This window comes from Heteronotia binoei, chromosome 13 (genome assembly GCF_032191835.1).
Source record: "Heteronotia binoei isolate CCM8104 ecotype False Entrance Well chromosome 13, APGP_CSIRO_Hbin_v1, whole genome shotgun sequence".
Taxonomy (NCBI): Eukaryota; Metazoa; Chordata; class Lepidosauria; order Squamata; family Gekkonidae; genus Heteronotia; species Heteronotia binoei.
In genome coordinates, this window is record NC_083235.1 from 17,628,709 (window position 1) to 17,652,754 (window position 24,046).

Genomic DNA, 24,046 nt, shown 5'->3' on the forward strand with positions numbered 1-24,046 from the left:
GGAGAGCTCCCTCAGCCCCGCCCGCCTCACAGGGTGTCTGTTGTGGGGGGAAGGAGATAAAGGAGATTGTGAGCCGCTCTGAGACTGATTCAGAGAGAAGGGCGGGATATAAATCTGTGGTCTTCTTCTTCAGCATTCAGGACTCAGAGGACTTCAAATGGGAACAGAGCTTGAGTGAATGGCAGGGGTCGTTTCGTAGAAAAAGAGGTGCCAGAGTTCATCAGCACAACTCATTTGCATAACCTTTTTGCATATGCCACACACCCCTGGCATCTCCCGAAGGTGGACTAAATTCTATCAGCTCAGCATCTACCTTCAAAGGCTTCTTGAATTAGAACGGTCATCATAAAACCTTCCTCCCATCATCATACTGTTCAAATTACTTTCTCCTGTGTGGCCACAGTGGCATGAGGAAGATTTCCATCCATTTGCTTTATATGTTTCGCAGGACTTTTTTTTGTAGAAAAAGCCCAGCAGGAACTCATGTACATATTAGGCCACACCCCCTGACATCACCATTGTTTCACGTAGGGCTTTTTTGTAGAAAAATCCCAGCAGTAGCTAATCTGCATGTTAGGTCACACCCCCTGACACCAAGCCAGCTGGAACTGTGTTCCTGCTCAAGAAAAGCTCTGTGTTTTCATTATTTTCCCATTTTTTTTTTGTGGGGAAAGATATGATAACGTTTGTTAAAGCTTAGAGTTCAGCAGAATTCTCACAGGGGGTTTGAATAATGGAGCCCAGAAGCAAGTATTTGTGGGGATGGGGGGAAAAAGAAAGAGGGCAATAACATTTAGAGGTTCTGGGGCTCTGCTCCTATGAGCTCCTGGCCAAAAGGAGGCCTAGTGCATGGTCAGTTCCTAGGGTTGCCAATCCCCAGGTGGGGGCAGGGGATCCCCCGGTTTGGAGGCCCTCCCCCCGCTTCAGGCTCGTTAGAAAGCGGGGGGGAGGGGAGGGAAATGTCTGCTGGGAACTCTGTTATTCCCTATGGAGATTTATTCCCATAGAAAATAATGGAAAATTGATCCGCGGGTATCTGGGGCTCTGTGGGGGGCTGTTTTTTGAGGTAGAGGCACCAAATTTTCAGTACTAGTGCTTCTCCCCAAAATATCCCCCAAGTTTCAAAACGATTGGACCAGGGGGTCCAATTCTATGAGCCCCAAAAGAAGGTGCCCGTATCCTTCATTATTTCCTATGGAAGGAAGGCATTGAAAAAGTGTGCCGTCCCTTTAAATGTGATGGCCAGAACTCCCTTTGGAGTTCAATTATGCTTGTCACAGCCTTGATCTTGGCTCCACTCCTAATGTCTCCTGGCTCCACCCCCAAACTCTCCTGGCTCCACCCCCAAAGTCCCCAGATATTTCTTAAATTGGACTTGGCAACCCTATCAGTTCCCCTGGAGAATATGGATGCTTTGGAGAGTGGACTCTAGGGCATCATACACGGAGATCCCTGTCCTTCCCAGGCTCCACCCCCAAATCTCTAGGAATTTCCCCAACCTGGAGCTGGCAACCTTACCCTCCATCCCCTGCCGGTGCCCAGGGAGAACTTGGCAACCCCCATTTCATTTCCCTCTCACTCATTCATCAAACAGAATGGTTGGAGGTGGTTGCACTCATTTTATTGAAGGTTTTGCAGCAGAGAAACCCTTCATCCAAAGCAAAAATCTGCTCTCCCCTCCCCCCCCCCCTGCACAGACACTTTTCAAACGACTCTTTCATGTGCAAAAACAGGCATCCTCCCCACCTAACAGGGGTGCAAATGCACATTCAGCAAGAACACGTTCAGCTAGAAACGGACGAATGTTAAGAGCAGCGAGGTCCTCTTTCAAACAGCAAAGCACAAAGAGAAGGGCTGGAGCTCAGGCCTTCGTGGGAATCACAGATTGCTGCAACCCTGAGTCCATTCGGAGAGGTCTTTTCCTTTGCAGTTTTTCACCCATGCAACCCTAAAAGTCACAAAAAGAGGGGGTGGGGAAACACATGGGTCACTCCTGTGCCTCTTCTTTTGACAGCTCCAGCTGCTCCTTCACCCTTCCCCATTCAATGCATCTTGACAGGGCCAGATTAGGCACATAAACAAACCGTGTGTTGTCTCAAACTACTCCCGTCAATACAAAAAATCAGTGCTATCTCCTATACCCTCCCTCTTCAATGACGACCCAGGCTTTTTTTTTTTTGTAGCATCATCATCATCACCATCACATTTCTTTATATCCCGCCCTCCCCGCCGGAGCAGGAACTCCTTTGCATATTAGGCCACACCCCACTGATGTAGCCAGTCCTCCAAGAGCTTACAGTAGGTCCTGTAAAATGAATCCTGTAAGTTCTTGGAGGATTGGCTATATCAGTGGGGTGTGGCCTGATATCAAAAGAGTTCTTGCTACAAAAAAAGCCCTGATGACAAACATCAGGGGTGGAATTCTAGCAGGAGCTCCTTTGCATATTAGGCCACATCCCCTGATGTAGCCAATCCTCCAAGAGCTTACTAAAAAGAGCCTTGTAAGCTCTTGGAGGATTGGCTACATCAGGGGTATGTGGCCTAATATGCAAAGGAGCTCCTGCTAGAATTCCACCCCTGATGACCATTGCTCAATGAAGAGCCCACTGCTTGGCATACGTCTTCCAGCTCTCCATCCTCCAAGGCACTTAAGTCATAGAGCTGCAGTCCCATCTAGCTCCTTTCCCCACTCCTGCTTTGCTTTCATCCTATTTCCTGTCGGAGCCAGGAGCATTGGAAGTACTACACTACATGCTTCATGGGTCGTGCATTTCCCCAGCTAACCTCATTGTTGTGCGAGGGGGGCCTGTGATCTCAAGGTGTGGTTGGTGTGCTCCATGGTCCTACCACCCAAAGTTCTTAAATAGTTGGTTTGCTCTCTCCAGGAGCCAGATGTTGTACACTGGAATGACTATGAGTACTAGATTTGGTTTCCACCTTGTTGTCAGCTTCAGTTAGGTCTTAGACCAAATCCTTGCATTTCTACAGTGTATTTTCTTTGGGAGGGAAATAGACTCAGCAGTAGAGCATCTGCTCAGTACACAGAAGGTCACAGGTTCCATCCCCAGCATCTCTAGTTAAAAGGATCAAGGTGATCATGTGAAGAACCTTTTTGCCTGAGAACTTGGAAAGCCACTGCCTGTAATATGTGAGACTGATTTTGATAGACCAAGGGTCTATCTCAGTGGGCTGCAGCTTTACATAAGCTTACAAACTCTTGAAATGGACTGAGAATGATATAAAAACAATTGTTCCAGAAGTCACGAGTGACCTTCTGGATTTCCCAGGTATGATTTGCTTATTCAAGTGCCCGGAATCTGAGAAATGGATTCTGAGAACCCATTGATTGACTGGTAGTTAGCTGTCTAGGGATCAGTTAGAGTGGATCTGTCTAGGGACAGTTAGAGTGGTTCCTCACTCAGTGGAAGGTGGTGGGGCTCTTCTTCCTTGGAGGTTTTTAAACAGAGGCTGGATGGCCATCTGACGGCAATGCTGATTCTGTGAATTAGGCAGGTCATGAGAGGGAGGGCAGGAAGGAAGGAGGTATTTGTGAAGTTTCTGCGTTGTGCAAGGGGTTGGGCTAGATGATCCTGGAGGTCCCTTCCAACTCTGTGATCCAGAGCTTTTCTCGGGTGAGGTGGTCACCACTGCCTCCCAGCCAGTTAGCTGCCTGAGCCTTGGATGAAGTGGGACCCTGCTAAAGTTGCCAATCCCCAGGTGGGGGCAGGGGATCCCCTGGTTTGGAGGCCTTCCCCCCACTTCAGAGTCATCAGAAAGCGGGGGGGGGGGAGGAAATGTCCGCTGGGCACTCCATCATTCCCTCTGGAGACCGATTCCCATAGGGTATAGTGGTGAATTGGTCTGCAAGTATCTGGGGCTCTGGAGGGGCTGCGTTTTGAGGTAGAGGCACCACATTTGCAGCATAGCATCTGGTGCCTCTCTTCATAACACCCTCCAAGTTTGAAAAAGATTGGACCAGGGGGTCAAACTCTATGAGCCCCAAAATAAAGTATCCCTATCCATTATTTCCAGCGAAGGGAAGGCATTTAAAAGGTGTGCAGTCCCTTTAAATGAGATGGCCAGAACTCCATTTGGAGGTCAGTTATGCTTGTCACACCCTTGCTCCTGGCTCCACCCGCAATGTCTCCTGGCTCCACCCCCAAAGTCTCCAGATATTTCTTTAATTGGTCTTGGCAGCCTCAGACACTGGTCTTCTTCCCCCCCTATCAGGGGGTGGAGCCATAGTTGGCTGAGGACCCTCAGTGTATTGCCCGGGCAGCTGACCATGTTGACCATTGGCTAAGGTCACCCCTTACTCCACGGTACAGCCTCAATAGCTGCTGTTCAATCTTCCAAGCAGAGGGATTAAGTAGGGAAAGACTTACCAGGCATCCATCTTTTGGGGGTCCTGGACGATTCTCTTAGCACACTCAATGTCATCGCTGATGTCATCATTTAGGAAACCTGCAGGGAAAAAATGGTTAGGAAAGAAATGAACTTAAAATGTACTGGTTCCTTCAAACCGTCTGCGCTGTATCCACTAGAGCCAAACTTGCTTAACGTAAGAGCTACATAGAATAAAACCCAGATGTTTGAGAGCCTCAAGACAAGAACATCAGAAGTTTGAGAGCTGCAAGGAAGGAAGGAAAGCAAATAGATGGGGAGGGGAGGGAGGTGGAGGTGGAAAGAAAGCAAATTTTACTTCATATGCATTCTTCAAGCCAGAACAGAAGACTTACCAGCATCCCAGTTTTATCTATAACATGACTTGTCCCAGGCCTTACTGAATCTCTACTGTGTTTCTAAGCAACAATAGCAGTAGGTGGTTCTTAGAGCCCCAAAACCAGATTTGACTGGTCAAGACAGACGCATGTGTATTGAATTTTTGCTACGTCACAGTTTGTAGCCAGTGAACTGGTGCCAACCTGGCAAAGTGTATCAGTAGTGCGTAGCTGGCTATCATGATGAAATTGTGCTGGATGTTGCAACCAATTAGTAAGTATATATGCTAACATGTGCCGTGTCCTCCAGCATATATAAGATTGTGACCATTTTGAAAGAAGCTAGAGCAGCTTGGTATTGCAGGCTTTGGCTTAGTTCTGCTCTCTGGTTTATTGCAATAAGTTTTATTTCCTTCCACCTTCACCTGAACTTCATTAAGGTGCTTCTGGACTCTGATTCCATACTACTCAGGGGTTTTTTTTTGTAGCAGGAATTTCTTTGCATATTAGGCCACACACCCCTCATGTAGCCAATCCTCCTGGAGCTTACAGTAGGCCCTGTACGAAGAGCCCTGTAAGCTCTAGGAAGATTGGCTACATCAGGGGTGTGTGGCCTAATACGCAAAGGAGTTCGTGCTACAAACAAAGCCCCGATTCTACTACTGCAGACTGACTAACATGGCTACCCATCTCGATCCACATTCAAGAGATTTCACAGACCGTCGTCTAGACAGGCCAACACGAGCATGGTACTTACTGCTGCAGGGTTTGTTGCACCCGTTCGCCGATGGAAGCTTTCCATGTTGGCACCAGTATCTGCTGTTTATCTGAAAAATCCCAAAGTCTAGGCTGCCATCTGTATTTGCGGGGCCCACAACACTGGTATCGTATTTGCTCTCGTGATAGGCCATGCAGATCCCTGCAAGAAATGGAACAGAAAAGGCAGGCTGTCAAGAAAACTGCAGTGGGGAATAACTGCACAGAGACAGATATTTTGCAACTAGATTGGCCTAAAGTAGTCCCCTGTGCAAGCACCAGTTGTTTCTGACTCTGGGGTGAAGTCGCAGCATGACATTTTCACAGCATACTTTTTTACGAGCTGATTTGTCATTGCCTTCCCCAGTCATATACACTTTCCCCCCAGCAAGCTGGGCACTCATTTTACCCGCCTCGGAAGGATGGAAGGCTGAGTCAACCTTGCACTGACTACCTGAACCCAGCTTCTGCCGGGATCAAACTCAGGTGTTGAGCAGAGAGCTTGGACTGCAGTACTGCAGCTTTACTACTCTGCGCCATGGGCCTGCTACAGCCTTCTAAAATTGTAAAACACTCCAGTGGTAACCCAGTTGAAATTGTAAGAAAGGTGTAAATATGGATCTTTGTTGAAGTGCCTTGTCACAACTGAAGCTTAGAGAAAGCCTGGGAGGCGAAAACGAGTTCTGAATGTCCGGAGACCTCGTTTAGCTCTTATCCATTTAAAGAATGAACAACAATGCACAACGTTAATTCTTGTCGGTTGCCTTGGTTGTCCCTTCCTTGGCGATCCGGAGCCGGTCTTTTTCTGCATTTCATCGTGGGAGCTCAGAACTTGCACCTTCTATAGAAAAGACTGTGTGACTGAATAGTGGGACTTTTTGTAAGAAATTTACTAGGTGCATTGTTCCCTTCTCCCTTATGTTTTGTTTACTTGTGTACATTGTAACATTTAAGCTTTATAAATATTTGTTACAAACATGGCTGGTGAATGAGAATAGGCCAAGTAGGTGGCTGCCTAGAGTGTCACCTGGCCTAGGGTGTGTCACAAGGCATCCCCTCTCTCCACGCACAGCGTATGTGCTCCTTGGAGTCTGCCTTTCCCAATGGAAAGCAGGCACCATGGAGCGCAGATGCTGCCCGGCTGGTTTTATTTTCCTGGGGTCTCTTACAGACCCGGGAAATGTGAAAGCACACAGCACCTGCTCAATGCGCTCCTCGGAGTCCGGCAGGGATAAATTAACTAATTGTAAAAACTGAAGAAGAGCCAATTACAGTTGCTAAAAATTGGCTCCTGTTGAAGTTGTCTGCTGCCACTCATCCTCCCTACTCTACTTCAACAGAGCCATGGGGTGGGAGCCGTAGCTCAGTGGTAGAGCATCTTTCTCCCATGCACAAGGTCTTGTCACTGGCACCTCCTACTAAAAAGGATCAAGTAGAAATGGTCATGTGAAGGTCTTGTCCCTGGCACCTCCAGCTAAAAGGATCAAGAAATATTCTCACAATTATTATTGCTTAAACTCACATTTTTTTTTAAAAATTAAAATTTAAAGTAAAAAACTGTAAATTAAAAATGTAAAGAGCTTCAAGTTTCTTCATTTCTCTTACAATTCTGTTATTTAAATTTTGGGGTGGGGGGAGGGGGTGCTAGTGGGTAGCTTGCCTAGGGCATCAAAACCCCAGCACCGGCCCTGATAGTGACTGTGAATCTTTATAGCTTTAGGAGATACGTTTCAAGATGTTCTGGTACATGGAAGCATTGCTTTGGATCCCCCGCCCACCTGGGGACTGGCAACCCCTATGGAAGGTGATTCCCACTGCACTACAGCACAACGAGTGCGATCCTCTCATTTCTGGCCTAGAGAAGAAGAAGAATAAGAATAAGAAGAATTGCAGATTTATTCCCCTGCCCTTCTCTCTGAATCAGAGACTCAGAGTGGTTTACAATCTCCTTTATCTTCTCCCCCCACAACGGACACCCTGTGAGGTGGGTGGGGCTGAGAGGGCTCTCACAACAACTGCCCTTTCAAGGACAACCTCTGCCAGGGCTATGGCTGACCCAAGGCCATGCTAGCAGGTGCAAGTGGAGGAGTGGGGAATCAAACCCGGTTCTCCCAGATAAGAGTCTGTACACTTAACCACTACACCAAACTGGATCTCTTGGTGTAGAGCGACGGTATATCACAGCATTCTGTACAGACATTCAGAGAAGCAAACATTTTGTCCCCCCCCCCCCCGAAAGGCCTCTGAAATGGGGGAGAGTTTCCATGGAGAGGGAAGCATTCTGTAAATGCAGCCCCTCTATTTGATCCTGAGTGCTAGAACTAAAGAATACACAGACATGAAAAAGGAAGAGCAAACTTACAGTTCGCCAGTGAGTAGCCCTGGAACCCATCCATGCCTTTGCTTTTCATCTCCCTGCCCAGTTCACATTTGTCCCAAACTTTGGCTTCATTTGTGGCGATCAGGAGGAAAAGGAGAGCAGAAAGAGCCTGGATCTTCATGGCTGCAGCTCCCTGGAGAGTGATGTGAAGCTTTGCCCAGATTCCCCCTGGCTTTTATAGCCCGGGTCTCTGAGATCTGAGTTAGGACACTGCAGAAGAGCGGGAAGACAGCTGATGATTTTTCCTGGAACCATTTCACATGCTAATGAGCTATTAGCAGCTTTATCTTCTCTTGCCTCCTGGATAGTAAAGGGGATAGGTAAGCCGATTGACCAATGGCAACAATACCCATTTTACAAGGAAATAAACGTGCCTGAGATGAAGATTTAGAACACTACAGGTGATGAGAATGTCATGCATTAATTTGGGGATACCGAGAAGTGCAGCACAAACAGGATTGCCCTGGAACTTCCCTTGATTGATTTTTCTCGGTTACAAAGGAGCCGAGCTCTGGATTGGATCACCTTGATGGCTTCTGCTGAAATCCATCACAGGCACTTAGCCAAGTAGCTTTAGGGTTAGGCAAAAGCCCTTTAGCTGGAGTCACTTCTCTGCCTCCATAACATCAGAAAAATCTCACACAGCTCAATTGTTTAAGTGGTTCATGACTTTATACCATACTAAGTCCAACCTTATGGGGGATGAAATTTTGACACCCCCCCAACTGTGATGATTTTGCAAGGTTCTTTGCTGCCAAAATCTCTCTCTTCTGTTCCTATTTGGAGGCTGTGCTGAGTGCAGATCCAGTGTCTGATGCATCAGAAGCACATGCTAGTTTGGTGTAGTGGTTAAGTGTGCAGACTCTTATCTGGGAGAACTGGATTTGAACCCCCAATCCTCCATTAGCAGCTGCTGGAATGACCTTGGGTCAGCCATAGCTCTGGCAGAGGTTGTCCTTGAAATGGCAGCTGCTGTAAGAACTCTCTCAGTCTCACCTACCTCACAGGGTGTCTGTTATGGGAGGAGGGGAAGGTAAAGGAGATTCTGACTGCTCTGAGACTCTGAGATTCAGAGTATAGAGTGGGATATAAGTCCAATATCTTCTTTGCTTTTCATTATGGATGGTCTCAGATTGATCCTGGTTATGGATGATGACAGCATCCTTGGGAGTACGAGGGACGGCACTTATACTCTGGACCCATCTTGGCTTTTAAAATTTTGCCAGGAAATGGTATTGGAGCCATCAGTAAAAATGGTTAATTCCTTCCTGGTTGAGGGGCCTATCCTTAGACCTTTGAGGGAGGCAGTTGTTGTATCTCCATTCAAAAACCTTCCTTGGCTAAGGATGAGATGGTCAGTTACAGTCTCCAAGTGACTTTTTCTAGGGAAGGTGATAGAGTTGTAGTGGTAGAGCAGCAGTTTCATGGACACCACCAGGACTTTGTGACAGGAACTCCTTTGCCTATTAGGCCACACACCTAGGCTTCCCAACCCCCCCCCCCCCGCCCTGGCGGGGGACTCCAGAATTTATAGCTTCCTCCCCCGCTCTTCAAAAGTCCAGAAGGGGGGGGAGGGGAACGGCGCCAATTTCATGCCACTCTCCTGGAAAGAGCCTGCCTGATTCCCTGCACCCACTGAAGGCTCGGCACTGGAGTCCAGTCATCACCCAGGCATGTTAAGAAAGAGCCTAAAAAGAAGGGAAGGGAGGGGGGGGTGTCTGTCCTGTCCTGTTAGTAAGGAAGATTTGTAGAGCCTGCGCGATTTGTAGATCTCATTGCTCAAACGGTGGTTGGTGTGTAAATAAACATTCCTTCCAGGCACCGAGAGAGGGGAGATCTAGCAAACATTTTCTCCTCACACAAACCTGCCCTGTGCCTTCACTATAGAACAGAAAGGCATGAGGTGTTCTTGCCCTCAACCTGTCAGCAGCAACTTCTGCAGAACTTTGCAGTAGAATACTTATTGAGAACTTTTGGGGTTGCTTTGCTTTTAAGAAGAAAAGCCTCTCTTCCAGAACAGGAATTGCAGTGGGTGGGTGTGCAGGCAAGGAGTAGTCTTCTGACGCTGTTTTGCTCTGTGACTAAGGTGCTTTCTACAATGATTTAAGGTATTGGTTTAGAGTGCTTAAGTTTTCGTTTTATGTGCTTTTCAGCCGGGCTGGGCTAAGCGCAGTCCCAGCCTTGTGTTCTTGTGGAGACTGTTTATTTTTTCATTGTCTTATCTGATTTATTGCCTCCTCTGCTTTTATTGCCTTTGGCTACCCCATGTTCAGCTTAACTTTAGTATATGCTGGCCCGGGTGTCTGGAACATTCTGAAGAAATTTGTCTTAATTTTTAAAACCTTGCTAAAACTTTGAACCCAGTGGCACCTTTAAGACCAACAAAGTTTAATTCAAGGTATATTTTTTCATGTGCAAGCATACTTATTCAACTCATTTCCAGATTACAGAAGTCATTTTCACTTGAGAAAATGGGTGTTAAAACTAACCTATTTTTATTTGCTAGCATTGTTTAGCTAAGTTAATTATCTTGCTCTCCTTCCCCCCCCCCCCTTAAGATATAGCAGGTTTTTTTTATCACAACAAACACACCAAACAAACCAATCCTATAACAACTGGGGGGAGGGATTTTCCAGGTAAAGATCAGATAGTTTGACAGGAATTGTATTTTTTGTGAAAAAGAAGCAATATAGTTTATTGCATTATGAATATGTTGGTTCTAGATGACATTTAAACATATTTTTGAGCAATGTTTCCTCTAAGCTGAGTTAGTGTGAGCTAGTTCAGTTTTTAGTCTCCAGCTCACACATTTTTGTCTTAGCTCAGGAAAAATGGCCCCACATGAAACTAATTTATGCAGGAGCTCATGACTTCAATGCCAGTAGCTCACAAAGTAGATTTTTTGCTCACATGACCCCACAGCTTAGAGGGAACATTGCTTCTGAGTCTCAGGTGTTCTAAATGCAGTACTGCAGATATTGTTTTGATATTGTGTTCTTTTCTAATCCCACTAAATGGAAAGACGAATAACTGATACTTGAAAGTATTTCCTGGAATTATGGCATGTCTCCAGATTACAAAGTCAATTTCTACTGGAGAAAATGGATGCTTTGGAGGGTGGCCTTTGGGAGCATTGTAACCCCTTGAGTTCTGTGTCCTCCCCAGGCTCCACCTCCAAGTTTCCAGGAATACCCCAACCTGGAGCTGGCAACCCTACTCCTGCCTCTGGTCAGTGACAGGTCCTGGCAACCCTAGAGCTATTCTATTACATGATGGTAACCAGAGCTGCTTATTAGGATTTTTGGTAGGGGTGATATATGCAAACCTCCACTCCCAATTGCTAGACATAGAGGAGGACATAATATGCTCTAGTGTGCATATAAGAATTTTCTCTGGTGTGAATTATCTTAAACTTCCAAATTGCCAAGTTCCTGAAGCATAAAGAGCTACAAATTCTTTTTTGTGGCAAAGGGAATGCAACTGAGAAATACCTGACCACAGAATTACCATAGGTATGATAGAGCTACTTAGCCTTGTAATTGTGTTTGACCTGAGAAGACAGCAGTAACTAAGTCTTACTAGGTTGGGAATGGCTTCCACTGTTTAAGGGGGAAGCCCATATCTGTTTTGAATTAAGTGACATTATTTAGCAAGCTTTCATCCAAATTTGTCAATTAGAATCTTATCATTTGAACTGAGTCTAGCACTAAAGTCTCTCTCCCCCCCCTTTAGAATCAGGTGTGCTGGAGTATCTAATAAAAGTTCTTCAATAAAAAATTCAGATTAATTACAGCACCTTGCTATATCTGATCATTTTTGCTGGGAAGGGATATATACATTTAGTATTAGAAGAGACCCCATTTTGAAGTGTAGGAGGATAGCCATTGCCCATGGGTTTGAATTTTTTAGATGGACACATTCAATTTAAGTGATGTAGAAATTAGGATTCCTAACCCCCCGTGAAGGGTTTTAGAGGTGGGGTTTGATGCAGTGTGCTGGAAGTGATATAGAGGAGTGAAGCTCAGGAAGTGACATCACTTGACCTTTGACTTGGAAGTGATGTCACTTCCTTGCTCCTGGCTCCACCCCCAAAGTCCCCAGATATTTCTTAAATTGGACTTGGCAACCCTACACACACCCCTGATGTAGCCAATCCTCCAACAGCTTACAGGGCTCTTAGAACAGGGCCTACTGTAAGCTCCAGGAGGATTGGCTACATCAGGGGTGTGTGGCCTAATAGGCAAAGGAGTTCCTGCTACAAAAAAAAAGCCCTGGACGACACATCTGCCCTTGACCGATTTCAGCCTGGATTCACTCCTGGGTTTGGTAGTGGTGTGGACAAACAGCATTTTGGCTGATATCTAATGGGGAGTTGGCTAGGAGGAGGCTGTCAAACTCGAGGCAGGCTTTGGCCTAGTCTCTTCCTTCTGCCCCCTCCCCTCCTGCCTGCAACCAGCAACTCTGGGCGAGGCGTCCTAGAGAGACAGTAAGTGCTTGAGACCTGTCTCCCAGAATACTGCAAGAGAGGTAAACCGGTTCCTGGGCGGGAACTGGATTTTCTATTGGAGATTTTGGGTGGGAAGCCCTCAGTTAAGTTTGGCAACAACTCAGTTTGGCAACAAAGGAAGGTATGGTCAGGCTTGCAACAGTCTAAGCAAGGTGCCTGCCCTGCATGTATCCAGATAGGGCAAGTATTACAACAGGGAGAGAAGGAGCGTTTTTTCCCCTACTTTATTTTTTCTGTTCACTTTTAAAAATGCCTGGACAAAGTTATATGCTGTAAATAAATGTTTTGTTTGTTAAAGTGGAGTCCCTCTGTGCCACATAGTTCCCCCAACTGCTTGGAACGCTAGGAGTGGGTTAGAGAAAGCGTTCCAACCTAGTTGCCCTTTTCTGCACATTCTAGTTGCCCTTTTCTGCCCTTTTCTGCACATTCTAGTTGCCCTTTTCTGCATTTTTCCTACTGCTATAATATCTTTTTTGAGGTGTGGTGACCAGAATTGTACACAGCACTCCAAATGAGGCCACACCATTGATTTATACAGGGGCATTATGTACTGGCTGATTTGTTTTCAGCTCCCTTCCTAATAATTCTCAGCATAGCGTTGACCTTTTTAAATTGCAGTTGCACGCTGGCTTGTCAGTGAGTTATGTACCATGACTCCAAGATCACTCTCTTGGCCAGTCTCTGCCAGTTCGCACCCCATCAACATGTATTTATAGTTAGGATTTTTGGCCACAATGTGCATTACTTTGCACTTGGCCTCGTTGAACCACTTGTCCAGGATCGACAGATCTCTTTGGAGTGCCTCACAATCCTCGCTGGTTCTCATCACCCTTAACAATTGCCCATTTATATTTCCTCACTGTTTCCTATCAAGGAGCCAGCTTTTGATTCACAAGAGGACTTGTCCTTTTACCCCACGACTATTAAGTTTTCTTAGGAGTCTTTGATGGGGAACTTTATCAAAGGCTTTCTGGAAGTCAAGGCAAACAACATCTATTAGTCCCCTTTGTCCACATGTTTGTTCACCCCCTCAAAGAACACTAACAGGTTAGTGATACAAAATCTTCTCTTAAAGAACCTATGCTGAGTCTTCCTCAGTAGCTTTTGTTCATCAATGTACCTACTAATTCTCTCTTTAATAACAGTTTCCACCAATTTACCTGATATTGATGTCAGACTGACTGGCCTGTAATTTCCCAGATCTCCTCTGGGATGGGGGTGACATTAGCTATCTTCCAGTCCTCAGGAAGGGAGGCAGATTTTAATGAAAGATTACATATTTTTGTCAGGAGATCCACAAATTCACATTTGAGTTCTTTCAGAACTCTTGGATGTATTCCATCCGGGTCTGCTGATTTCAGTTTTTAAATTGTCTATCAATTTAAAACCTCCTCTCTCATCACCTCAATCTGATTCAGGTCTTTCAACACCCTCTCAAAATCAGTGGTTCTGGAGTGGGCAAGCACTTCTCATCTTCCACAGTGAAGACAGAGACAAAAAAATGTATTCAGCTTCTCAGCCATTTTCCTATTGTCCGGTAATCCTTTTACCTCTTGGTAATCCAAGGGCCCAGCTGCCTCTCTGGCTGGTTTCCTGCTTGTTTTGCAAGGTTCTCTCAATTGCACAACAGAGCTACTGAGGCAAGCCTCTCTTCCTTTTATTGGCTGAGGCTCCACCCCCCAGACCCCTGGGAAAGGAAGGAAAGAGCCAGAGCTTCCTTTACCCAGTTCCCTGGATTCCATGGGAGAAATACAAAGAAAGCATCTTTAAGACCAATGAGTGCTAATATTTTAAGCTTGTTTTAAGTTTTTTAAAATATATATGTTTGTGTTTGTCTGTGTTTTTTATAACATTTATATCTCTGCTACCTAATCTTTAATAGGCACACACATGACCCAGTCTGACATGGCTTGGCCTAACCTGACACGGCCCGGCCTAACAAGGTCTCATTTTTGTCAGATCCGGCCCTCATATATATTTTTTTTAATTTTTAAAATTTTTTATTGTTATATATTCCAACACCACTCCACCTCTGTGAGAGTCCCAGGCCATAGATACATTATAATATTCCATAAATTTATAACTATTAACATTTCATCCAAATACAACTCCAAGATCCGGCCCTCATAACAAATGAGTTAGACACCCCTGGTTTTGACCCTCTTTACCTTTCCTTTCAGTTTCCTCTTCACATGCCCCCTCATCACAGAGATGTTACTCCTTTTAAAGTTAAAAGCGGTTGTGTTGATCCTTTTGGGCTATTCCCTATCTATATAGATGGTGAAATCAACAACATTATGGTCACAGTTCCGAAGCGGTGCAATCACTTTTACGTCTCTCACCAGGTCTTGGGCATTACTTAGGACAAGTTCAGGATCACCTCTCCCCTGTAGGTTCTGTGAGCATCTGCTCCATAGCACAGTCACTGAGAATGTCTAGAAACTCAAATCTTTCTCCCAACTTGGATACATATTGACCCAATCAATGTGTGAGTAGTTGAAATCACCTGTTATGACACAGTTATTTCATCTAGCTACTGTAACTAATTATTTTGTCATTTTATAATCATCCTCTATTGATTTGGTGGGTGATAACGAACTCCCAGAGTTAAGCTTCCTTTTGGGCCCACTATTTCAACCCATACCACCTCCAGAAGCAAATCTAACCCTCTTATCTTCTCAGTCTTTCTGGACTGTATACCCTCTCTGGCATACAGAACCACCCCACCTCCAACTCTTCCCCCTATTCTTCGATATAATTTATATCCAGGAATCACTGTGTCCCACTGATCGTCCCACCACATTTCTGAAATGCCCACAATGTCTATGTTTCCCCCCTAACAATAAGCATTCCAGCTCCCTGATTTTACCTTGGACTCTTCTAGCATCTCAGTTCCCTCTTTTGCATGAGTTGCATAAGTGTTAGGAGTGGAAGTTCTTGCATCAGCTCTATGCCAAGAAGTTTTTAATGGTCCCTTCCTGATGGCCTGGACAAGGGGAAAACCACCACGCCTTCATGGATGGGGTCAAGTGGGACAAATAAGACTTTCCTGTTATCAGAAGTACAGAAATTCCCAGTCCATGCATATAGGTAGAGGGTGAGTAGTAAATCAGCATACAGCATAATGAAGGTTTGCCAGATCTAGGAATAACAAGCTTGGTTTATATGGTTACTGTTTGTTTGGGCTTAGTTCTGGGTTTGGGGGAAATAGTGAAGGAAATAAATATGCTTAATTGGAGATTGATGTCGTAGAATCATAGAGTTGGAAGGGACCTCCAAGGTGATCTAGTCCAACCCCCATCTTAATTGTATCCTTAATTGTGGAATGCTGACAGTAATTAATTGAGACCCTACCATAGGAATATTGTTATTATCAGGCCTTTTTTTGTAGCAGGAACTCCTCTGCATATTAGGCCACACACCCCTGATGTAGCCAATCCTCCAAGAGCTTACCGGGCTCTTAGTACAGGGCCTACTGTAAGCTCCTGGAGGATTGCCTACATCAGGGGTGTGTGGCCTAATATGCAAAGGAGTTCCCATGTGAGCCAAAGCCTCCTCTCCATTACATACGGACATTGTGATTTCCGGTCTAGCTGCCAAGATGCATGGACTTCTAGTTCTCTCACACATCTATACTCAGGCATAGGCCAAGCTGTGATCTTCCTGCCAGGCCTATGTGAGATGTTTGGGCCTCAGTCCTCAAGGCAGTGTTCCTACAGACAGGCCCTAATCTAGCAAGAAGAACTCCCAGCCGGTTATCGTGTGCAAGTCGCCAGCTCTGCGGAGCAAGATAGTGCGTGGCCGCCATGAGCTGTCCAGCTATGCGTTTTTCAGCCCTCCTGATGGAAGCCATTGCAAGGGCCAACAGCATCAGCGATCATCTTCCTGCATCTTCGGACGCCATGAGAACAAAGTGGGAGCCCCAAGTCCTCAAAGTACGCCTGGACGTCTCCATAATACAATCAAGCTTATCTCTGTGAGCATTCTGCCAGACGTTCCAAGCTAGACATCTCATAAAAGACTGTGCCAGCTGAGATAGGTAGAAGACAAAGAGCAAGCCCAACCCAGAGACCAATGCCATTGTATAGGTTGGGTGTCACTTTAGATAACAATTCATCCCTATGTTGTCCCAGTAGATGTTTGTTCAGTTATGCTAAGCTCATGATTCCCTTTTACTTTCCAAACGTCACCATGGAGCCTCCCCTTTTCTGAGGTCACATACCACATGTCCCAGCATTCTAGCCCACCTGACCCCTGTGTCACAGGTCATCTGACCTCAGCCCCCTGAGGGTGCAGGGTAGTCCTTAAAAGATCTAACCCATGGCTCCTCAGGTGTGCATCTGACAGCATACCTACCCTGCTGTGTAGATTCTCCCCCAAAACTTGATCAGTTTCGGGTTCCCAACAGTAAGATATGCTGGCCGCGTCTTGCTCCCCATTCCCTTTTTTGGTCGCTATTGGAGCTTCACCTGAAGACTACAATAGGTAAAGTATCACCTTGTCTGTGATTCCCTTATAATGTTACCCCTATCAATTTCATCTCTATTATTCTTAGATCTGTATGAGTGTTGAATGAATTCGTGCCCTTGTATGCTTGACTGATTTTCTAATAAAACCAATTTATATTTTGTGGGATTATGCAGTAGGAATGGTGTTTGCTTTGCTTGTACCCCACAAAGATAGGGGAGGATCATGCAATCAGCACACCAGCCTGCTTCCCTATAATTCTGATGACACAAGATCCTTACACCCGTGTTCAACCCACATTTTTGCTTTCTTAGATAAATTTATTCTTGACAGCTGCTGAGCTGGTATTAGTTTCTGTAGACATGACCTCAGGGCAGATGTCTTCCTGTTACTGCTTTTGTCTGTTCGATGCTGCAAGCTGGTTTATTTTTGGCGCAACTGATGCAGAGATAAATACACCCTTGCTCAGAGAGGCAAGGCAGACACATTTTCTGCGCAACACGTGTGTTGTGTGGTTCGTTCCAACAATATTTTATCTAAATGTTCTCATCCTATTTGGAGAAAAGTTCGGGTGGTCATCTCCTGTATCCATAGGCTCTGTATCTCGCTGAGCCATAGTTGCCTTCCGCTTGACAATATGGCTGATTCTGCACTAACCTTGCTCCATGCCAGGCTTCCATTTCTCTCCGGAGCATGCTGGCATTTTCACACCAGTTGCTCCGCACCACCAGTTTGCATGGGGAAAATCCACAATTTGGCACGCCACAGTGTAAACCTGAAAAAAAACAGGTTTACGCTGTGGTGTGGCAAATCGTGGGTTTTCCCTGTGCAAAATGGCAGCTCAGAGCCACTGGCGCAAAATCACTAGCTTGCTCTGGAGAGAACGGAAGTCTGGCATGGAGCAAGATTAGTGCGGTATCAGCCTATGATCAAAATAAAAAGCTGCAAACAGGACTGGCCCTTGGGTGCATAGTGCCCCAGGCAGACTCGGGCTCGCTGCACATCCCCCCCACCGCCATGGTATCGTGCCCCCGCCTCCTCCTCCCTTCCCTGTACCTCCTCCCCACAAGGTCTATTTAAATGCCTGGAACTGGTGCACTCCAGGCTATCTAAAGGCATGCCCCGCTGCCGATCGGCAGGTAAAACCACGCAGCGCACTGTCAGTGCACAGGCAGGCCAGAAGCAGTGGAACACAAAGCCTGAAAAGGTAGCCACGGCACTGCCACTGCCTCCTCCCCACTTCCTGGATGGGAAGGAAGTGGGGAGGAGGCAGCGTCGTGGCTGCCCTGTAAGGCTTCGTGGTGACAGAGTGCTGCATGGTTTTACCCACCAGTCAGCTGATCGGTGGGGGGTGCCTTTAGATAGCCTGGAGTGCTGCACTCCACTGCTGGTTCTGGGCGTTTAAATTAACTTGGAGGGGAGGGAGGAGGAGGACGAGGCTGCGGAGCAGGCAAACTGGGCGTTTGCCTAGGGGGGAGGGGAAAGGCCAAATTCAGCCCTCCACCCTGCTTACGCCCTAGGCAACCACCTAGTTTCCCCAGTGGGCGAGCCAGCCTTGGCTGCAAAATAAACTCCCTACATAGAGTATACCTACTGATGAGTTCTCAGCTTATAGAATGCATGGAATGCACAGGGTGAACTAACTTCCCAGAAAAGGAAGGGGCAGGGGAAAGGGGTGAAGCAAACAAACAAACAAAAATATACACAAAAAAGCCAAAATGCAACAGTAAAGGAGTGTCACTGCCTTTAGAAAAATACCAGATTATGATAAAATTTGTTTTTTGGCAAAATGTCAAGGTCAGAGAGGTATGTAACAGGAAACCATAGCTTCACGAAGGCTTCCTTCTAGATATTTGAAGGGAAACTCAGAACTTGGTTGAAGCTGAATCCGATGAAGACGGAGGTTTTCTATCTGAGCCGGGGTGGCCCAGGAAGGGAGATCCCTTTGCCGGCTCTTGAACATAACATAAGAGAAGCCATGTTAGATCAGGCCAATGGCCCATCCAGTCCAACACTCTGTGTCACACATAAGAACATAAGAGAAGCCATGTTGAATCAGGCCAATGGCCCATCCAGTCCAACATTCTGTGTCACACAGTGGCCAAAATTTTTTTATATATATATATATACACACACACACAAACACACACTGTGGCTAATAGCCACTGATGGACCTCTGCTCCATATTTTTATCTAACCCCCTCTTGAAGCTGGCTATGCTTGTGGCCGCCACCACCTCCTGTGGCAGTGAATTCCACATGTTAATCACCCTTTGGGTGAAGAAGTACTCCCTTTTATCCGTTTTAACCTGTCTGCTCAGCAATTTCATCGAATGCCCACGAGTTCTTGTATTGTGAGAAAGAGAGAAAAGTACCTCTTTCTCTACTTTCTCCATTCCATGCATTATCTTGTAAACCTCTGTCATGTCACCCCGCAGTCGACGTTTCTCCAAGCTAAAGAGTCCCAAGCGTTTCAACCTTTTTTCATAGGGAAAGTGTTCCAGGCCTTTAATCATTCTAGTTGCCCTTTTCTGGACTTTCTCCAATGCTATAATATCCTTTTTAAGATGCGGCAACCAGAACTGCACACAGTACTCCAAATGAGACCGCACCATCGATTTATACAGGGGCATTATGATAAGAACATAAGAACATAAGACAAGCCATGTTGGATCAGGCCAACGGCCCATCAAGTCCAACACTCTGTGTCACACAGTGGCAAAAAATTTTATATACACACATACACTGTGGCTAATAGCCACTGATGGACCTGTGCTCCATATTTTTATCTAAACCCTTCTTGAAGGTGGCTATACTTGTGGCCACCACCACCTCCTGTGGCAGTGAATTCCACATGTTAATCACCCTTTGGGTGAAGAAGTACTTCCTTTTATCCGTTTTAACCTGTCTGCTCAGCAATTTCATCGAATGCCCACGAGTTCTTGTATTGTGAGAAAGGGAGAAAAGTACTTCTTTCTCTACTTTCTCCATCCCATGCATTATCTTGTAAACCTCTATCATGTCACCCCACAGTCGACGTTTCTCCAAGCTAAAGAATCCCAAGCGTTTCAACCTTTCTTCATAGGGAAAGTGCTCCAGCCCTTTAATCATTCTAGTTGCCCTTCTCTGGACTTTCTCCAATGCTATAATATCCTTTTTGAGGTGCGGCGACCAGAACTGCACACAGTACTCCAAATGAGACCGCACCATCGATTTATACAGGGGCATTATGATACTGGCTGATTTGTTTTCAATTCCCTTCCTAATAATTCCCAGCATGGCGTTGGCCTTTTTTATTGCAAACGCACACTGTCTTGACATTTTCAGTGAGTTATCTACCATGACCCCAAGATCTCTCTCTTGGTCAGTCTCTGCCAGTTCACACCCCATCAACTTGTATTTGTAGCTGGGATTCTTGGCCCCAATGTGCATTACTTTGCACTTGGCCACATTGAACCGCATCTGCCACGTTGACGCCCACTCACCCAGCCTCAACAGATCCCTTTGGAGTTCCTCACAATCCTCTCTGGTTCTCACCACCCTGAACAATTTAGTGTCATCCGCAAACTTGGCCACTTCACTGCTCACTCCCAACTCTAAATCATTTATGAACAAGTTAAAGAGCATGGGACCCAGTACCGAGCCCTGCGGCACCCCACTGCTTACCGTCCTCCATTGCGAAGACTGCCCATTTATACTCACTCTCTGCTTCCTATTACTCGGCCAGTTTTTGATCCACAAGAGGACCTGTCCTTTTACTCCCTGACTTTCAAGCTTTCTAAGGAGCCTTTGACAGGGTGACTTTGCGTAGTGTGACTTTGTCCATGGGGTCACAAAGAGTCGGACTCAACTGTGCGACTGAACAGCAACAAAAGATGGGAGCACATTCGGCCAGTGCTGAAAGAGCTGTACTGGCTGCCTATTGTGTTCCAAGTCCGTTTCAAGGTGTTGATCTTGACCTAAAACCTGTCTATCTATGGGACTGCCTTTCTCCGCATGTTCCCCAGAGAGCACTACGTTCAGGGATACATAGCCTACTGTCCATCCTTGGACCAAAGGAGGCCAGACTTTGTTCTACATGGGCTAGGGCCTTCTCAGTGGCAGCACTAGAAATGTGGAATGCCCTCCTGGAGGCCATAAGGACCGTATGGGATCTTTCTCAATTTTGCAGGGCCTGCAAAACTGAATTATTCTGACAGGCCTTCAACACCTAAACCAGGAGAGAACTGCCACTTTACGCCGCTGAGGAGCTATGAACATATAGGATCACAAAAAAAAAAAAAAAAAAAAAAAATAGAAAGAGCCCACCTATATCAAAGTTGTATAGCACCACAAAATGTTTTACATTGTATTTTATTGGTTTTAAATTGTATTAGAGATGTTTGAACTGACTGTTAGATGCCCTGAGTCCGCTTGCGGAGAGGGCGGGATAGAAATCTAAAGCCGCTGTTGTCGTTATCATCATCATCATCATCATCATCATCATCATCATCATCATCATCATCATCATCAAGCCCAGATTCTTTAAAGAGATGCTGACTGAATGTTTGAAAAGCACCTTTAGCTTGGACTTTTGGAGTAAGCCTCCAAAGTCTGGCATCTCCTCCCTAAGCAGTTATAACGAACAAAGCAAGAGTCAAGCTTCACCTTTAAGACCAACAAAGTTTTATTGAGAATGTACGCTTTTGTGTGCTTTAAGCACACTTCATCAGATGAGGAATCAGGTGCAGTGAGCAGAGCTACGTATAGCTGCAAGGCAGTGGTTCAGAATGCAAAACGCTACAAATTTAAGATCTGCCTTGCTGGTGGGAGCTGGGGCGTCGCAGATGGCCCGAACCTTTTCTTGCACAGGGTAGATCCCGCTGGCGTCCACCGTGTAGCCCAAGAAATCAATTCATGGAAACCCCAGGAGGCACCTCTCCCTCTTTACCTTCAGTCCGGCCGAGTCAAAACGTTGTAGCACTGCATGGAGGCGGGAGGCAAACTCTTCCTCAGTGATGGTGACAATCAGCACACCATCCAAGAAAGGCTGGACCCCGGCGATACCTTTTAACAGAGATCCTCAGAGCCACACTGACCCTGAATTGTAGGTGCTTCACCCGGAAACCGCCTCTGTGTATGACAATGGTTTGCGCCTCCGCAGTGGCCTTGTCTACAGGGAGCTGTTGGTAGGCCTGGGCCAGGTCCAATATACCGGAAATTTTGGCCCTGCCAGTGAAGCCAGAACATGGCTGACCACATGGTAACCGCTGAACTAGAAGACTGCTGAACTGGGCCAATGGGGCCAACTGTATACAGTCCTGTGTTCCTGCGCTAGAACACCATTGGGTCATTTGAACCAGCAGGGGGCCTCTGATTGGACCAGGGCAGCGGGGATTTTGATCCTACTGCCCATTGTTCCTGAGGCCCCAAGTTCAGTCCTCAAGGCTCCAATGAGCCAGGCAGGAACACTGGTAATTGAAACCTGAAGTCCATGTACATAACAGTCTGCCTGCCTCTCATTCCCAGGATGGCTTTAAACGCCCGTCTGTTATCACCCTATAAGTCGGGGTGGCCAAACTGCTCTTTCATGCATAATGGGGCTCTTTCATGCATAATGTGTGGCTCCCTTCCCACCACCCCATTAGCCAGACATTTGTCTCTTTAAATCACTTCTCCAAGCCAGCCAGCAGCTTGGAGAATGCATTTAAAGTTGCTTTCCACCTCCCCTCTCCCATCTATTTTCCTTCCTTCCTTCCCCTCCCTCCTTCCTTCCTTCCTTCCTTCCCTTCCTTCCTCCCTTCCCTTCCCCTCCCTTCCTTCCTCCCTTCCCCTTCCTTCCTTCCCTTTCCCCCTCCCTCCCCTCCCTCCCTTCCTTCCTTCCTTCCTTCCCTCCCCTCCCTCCCTTCCCCTCCCTCCCTCCCTTCCCTTCCTCCCTCCCTCCCCTTCCCCTCCCTCCCTTCCCTCCCTCCCTCCTTCCTTCCCTTCCTTCCTCCTTCCTTCCTTCCCTCCTTCCCTTCCCTCCCTCCTTCCCTCCCTTCCTCCCCTCCCTTCCCCTCCCTCCCTTCCCTTCCTTCCTTCCTCCTTCCTTCCTTCCCTTCCTTCCCTCCCTCCCTTCCCTCCTTCCTTCCTCCCTCCCTTCCTCCCTCCCCTTCCCTCCCTTCCCTCCTTCCTTCCTTCTTCCTTCCTTCCTCCTTCCTTCCCTCCCCTTCCCCTCCCTTCCCTCCCTCCCTTCCCTCCTTCCTTCCTTCCCTTCCTTCCCTCCTTCTTTCCCTTCCCTCCCTCCTTCCCTTCCCTCCCTTCCTTCCTTCCCTCCCCTCCCTCCCTTCCTTCCCTCCCTTCCCTTCCCTCCCTTCCCTCCCTCCCTCCCTCCCTCCCTCCCTCCCTCCCTTCCTTCCTTCCCTTCCTTCCCTCGTAGTCTGACTCTTTCTTCCGGACCATGGGAAGGATCAGACTGTGGCCCTGAAACAGTAAAAACGGAAGCCTCCAAGCACAGAGATGAAGCACAGGAGAGCCATTGGGTTACACGAGTCATTTCATGTCTCTAGATAAGATGGGGAAACACAGTGCTACATTTTCTTCAGGAGAGCCAGTTTGTTGTAGTGGTTAAGTGCGCAGACTCTTATCTGAGAGACCCGGGTTTGATTCCCCACTCTTCCACTTGCAGCTGCTGGAATGGCCTTGGGTTAGCCATAGCTATCTCAGAGGCTGTCCTTGAAAGAGCAGCTGCTGTGAGAGCTCTCTCAGCCCCTCCCACCTCACAGGGTGTCTGTTGTGGGGGAAGGAGATAAAGGAGATTATAAGCCGTTCTGAGACTCTGGTTCAGAGAGAAGGGTGGGGTATAAATCTGCAGTCTTCTTCTTCTTCTTCAACATTCAGGACTCAGAAGACTTCCAATGGGAACAGAGCTTTAGTGCATGGTATATCTCTTCTTCTCACTTCCTTTGAGGGATCCCAGCCTCCAGGTGGCACCGGAAGAACTTCTGGAATTAAAACTCATTTCCAGACTCCAAAGATCATTTCCCCTGGATAAAGTGTATGCTTTGGTGGATGGGCTCTGGGGCAGGGATGTCGAACTCATTTGTTATGAGGGCTGGATCTGACATAAATGAGACCTTGTTGGGCCGAGCCATGTCAGGTTGGGCTGGGCTGGGCCATGTCGGGCTGGGCCATGTGTGTATCTATTTAAGATTAGGTAGCTGAGATATAAACTTTATAAAGGTTACAGACAAACACA

General features: G+C 46.7%; 1 protein-coding gene across 1 annotated transcript; it reads right to left on the reverse strand.

Moving 5' to 3' along the window:
• Positions 1-1,599: 1,599 nt before the first annotated feature.
• LOC132581152 (lysozyme C, milk isozyme-like) lies at positions 1,600-8,110 on the reverse strand. Its single transcript, XM_060252260.1, has 4 exons — positions 7,840-8,110; positions 5,479-5,640; positions 4,386-4,464; positions 1,600-1,948 (listed from the first exon to the last, which is right to left on the reverse strand). Exons 1-4 carry the CDS (start codon positions 7,976-7,978, stop codon positions 1,879-1,881), a joined length of 450 nt encoding a protein of 149 aa, XP_060108243.1. The 5' UTR covers positions 7,979-8,110; the 3' UTR covers positions 1,600-1,878.
• Positions 8,111-24,046: the final 15,936 nt, after the last annotated feature.

Excerpts from the sequence above, each read along its gene's own strand:
- LOC132581152 (XM_060252260.1), bottom strand. The coding sequence starts at position 7,978 with ATGAAGATCCAGGCTCTTTCTGCTCTCCTTTTCCTCCTGATCGCCACA. Across the intron at positions 4,465-5,478 it reads GTGCAACAAACCCTGCAGCA|GTTTCCTAAATGATGACATC; the intron begins GTAAGTACCATG and ends TTTTCCCTGCAG. Across the intron at positions 1,949-4,385 it reads CCCCAAAAGATGGATGCCTG|GGTTGCATGGGTGAAAAACT; the intron begins GTAAGTCTTTCC and ends TGTGACTTTTAG.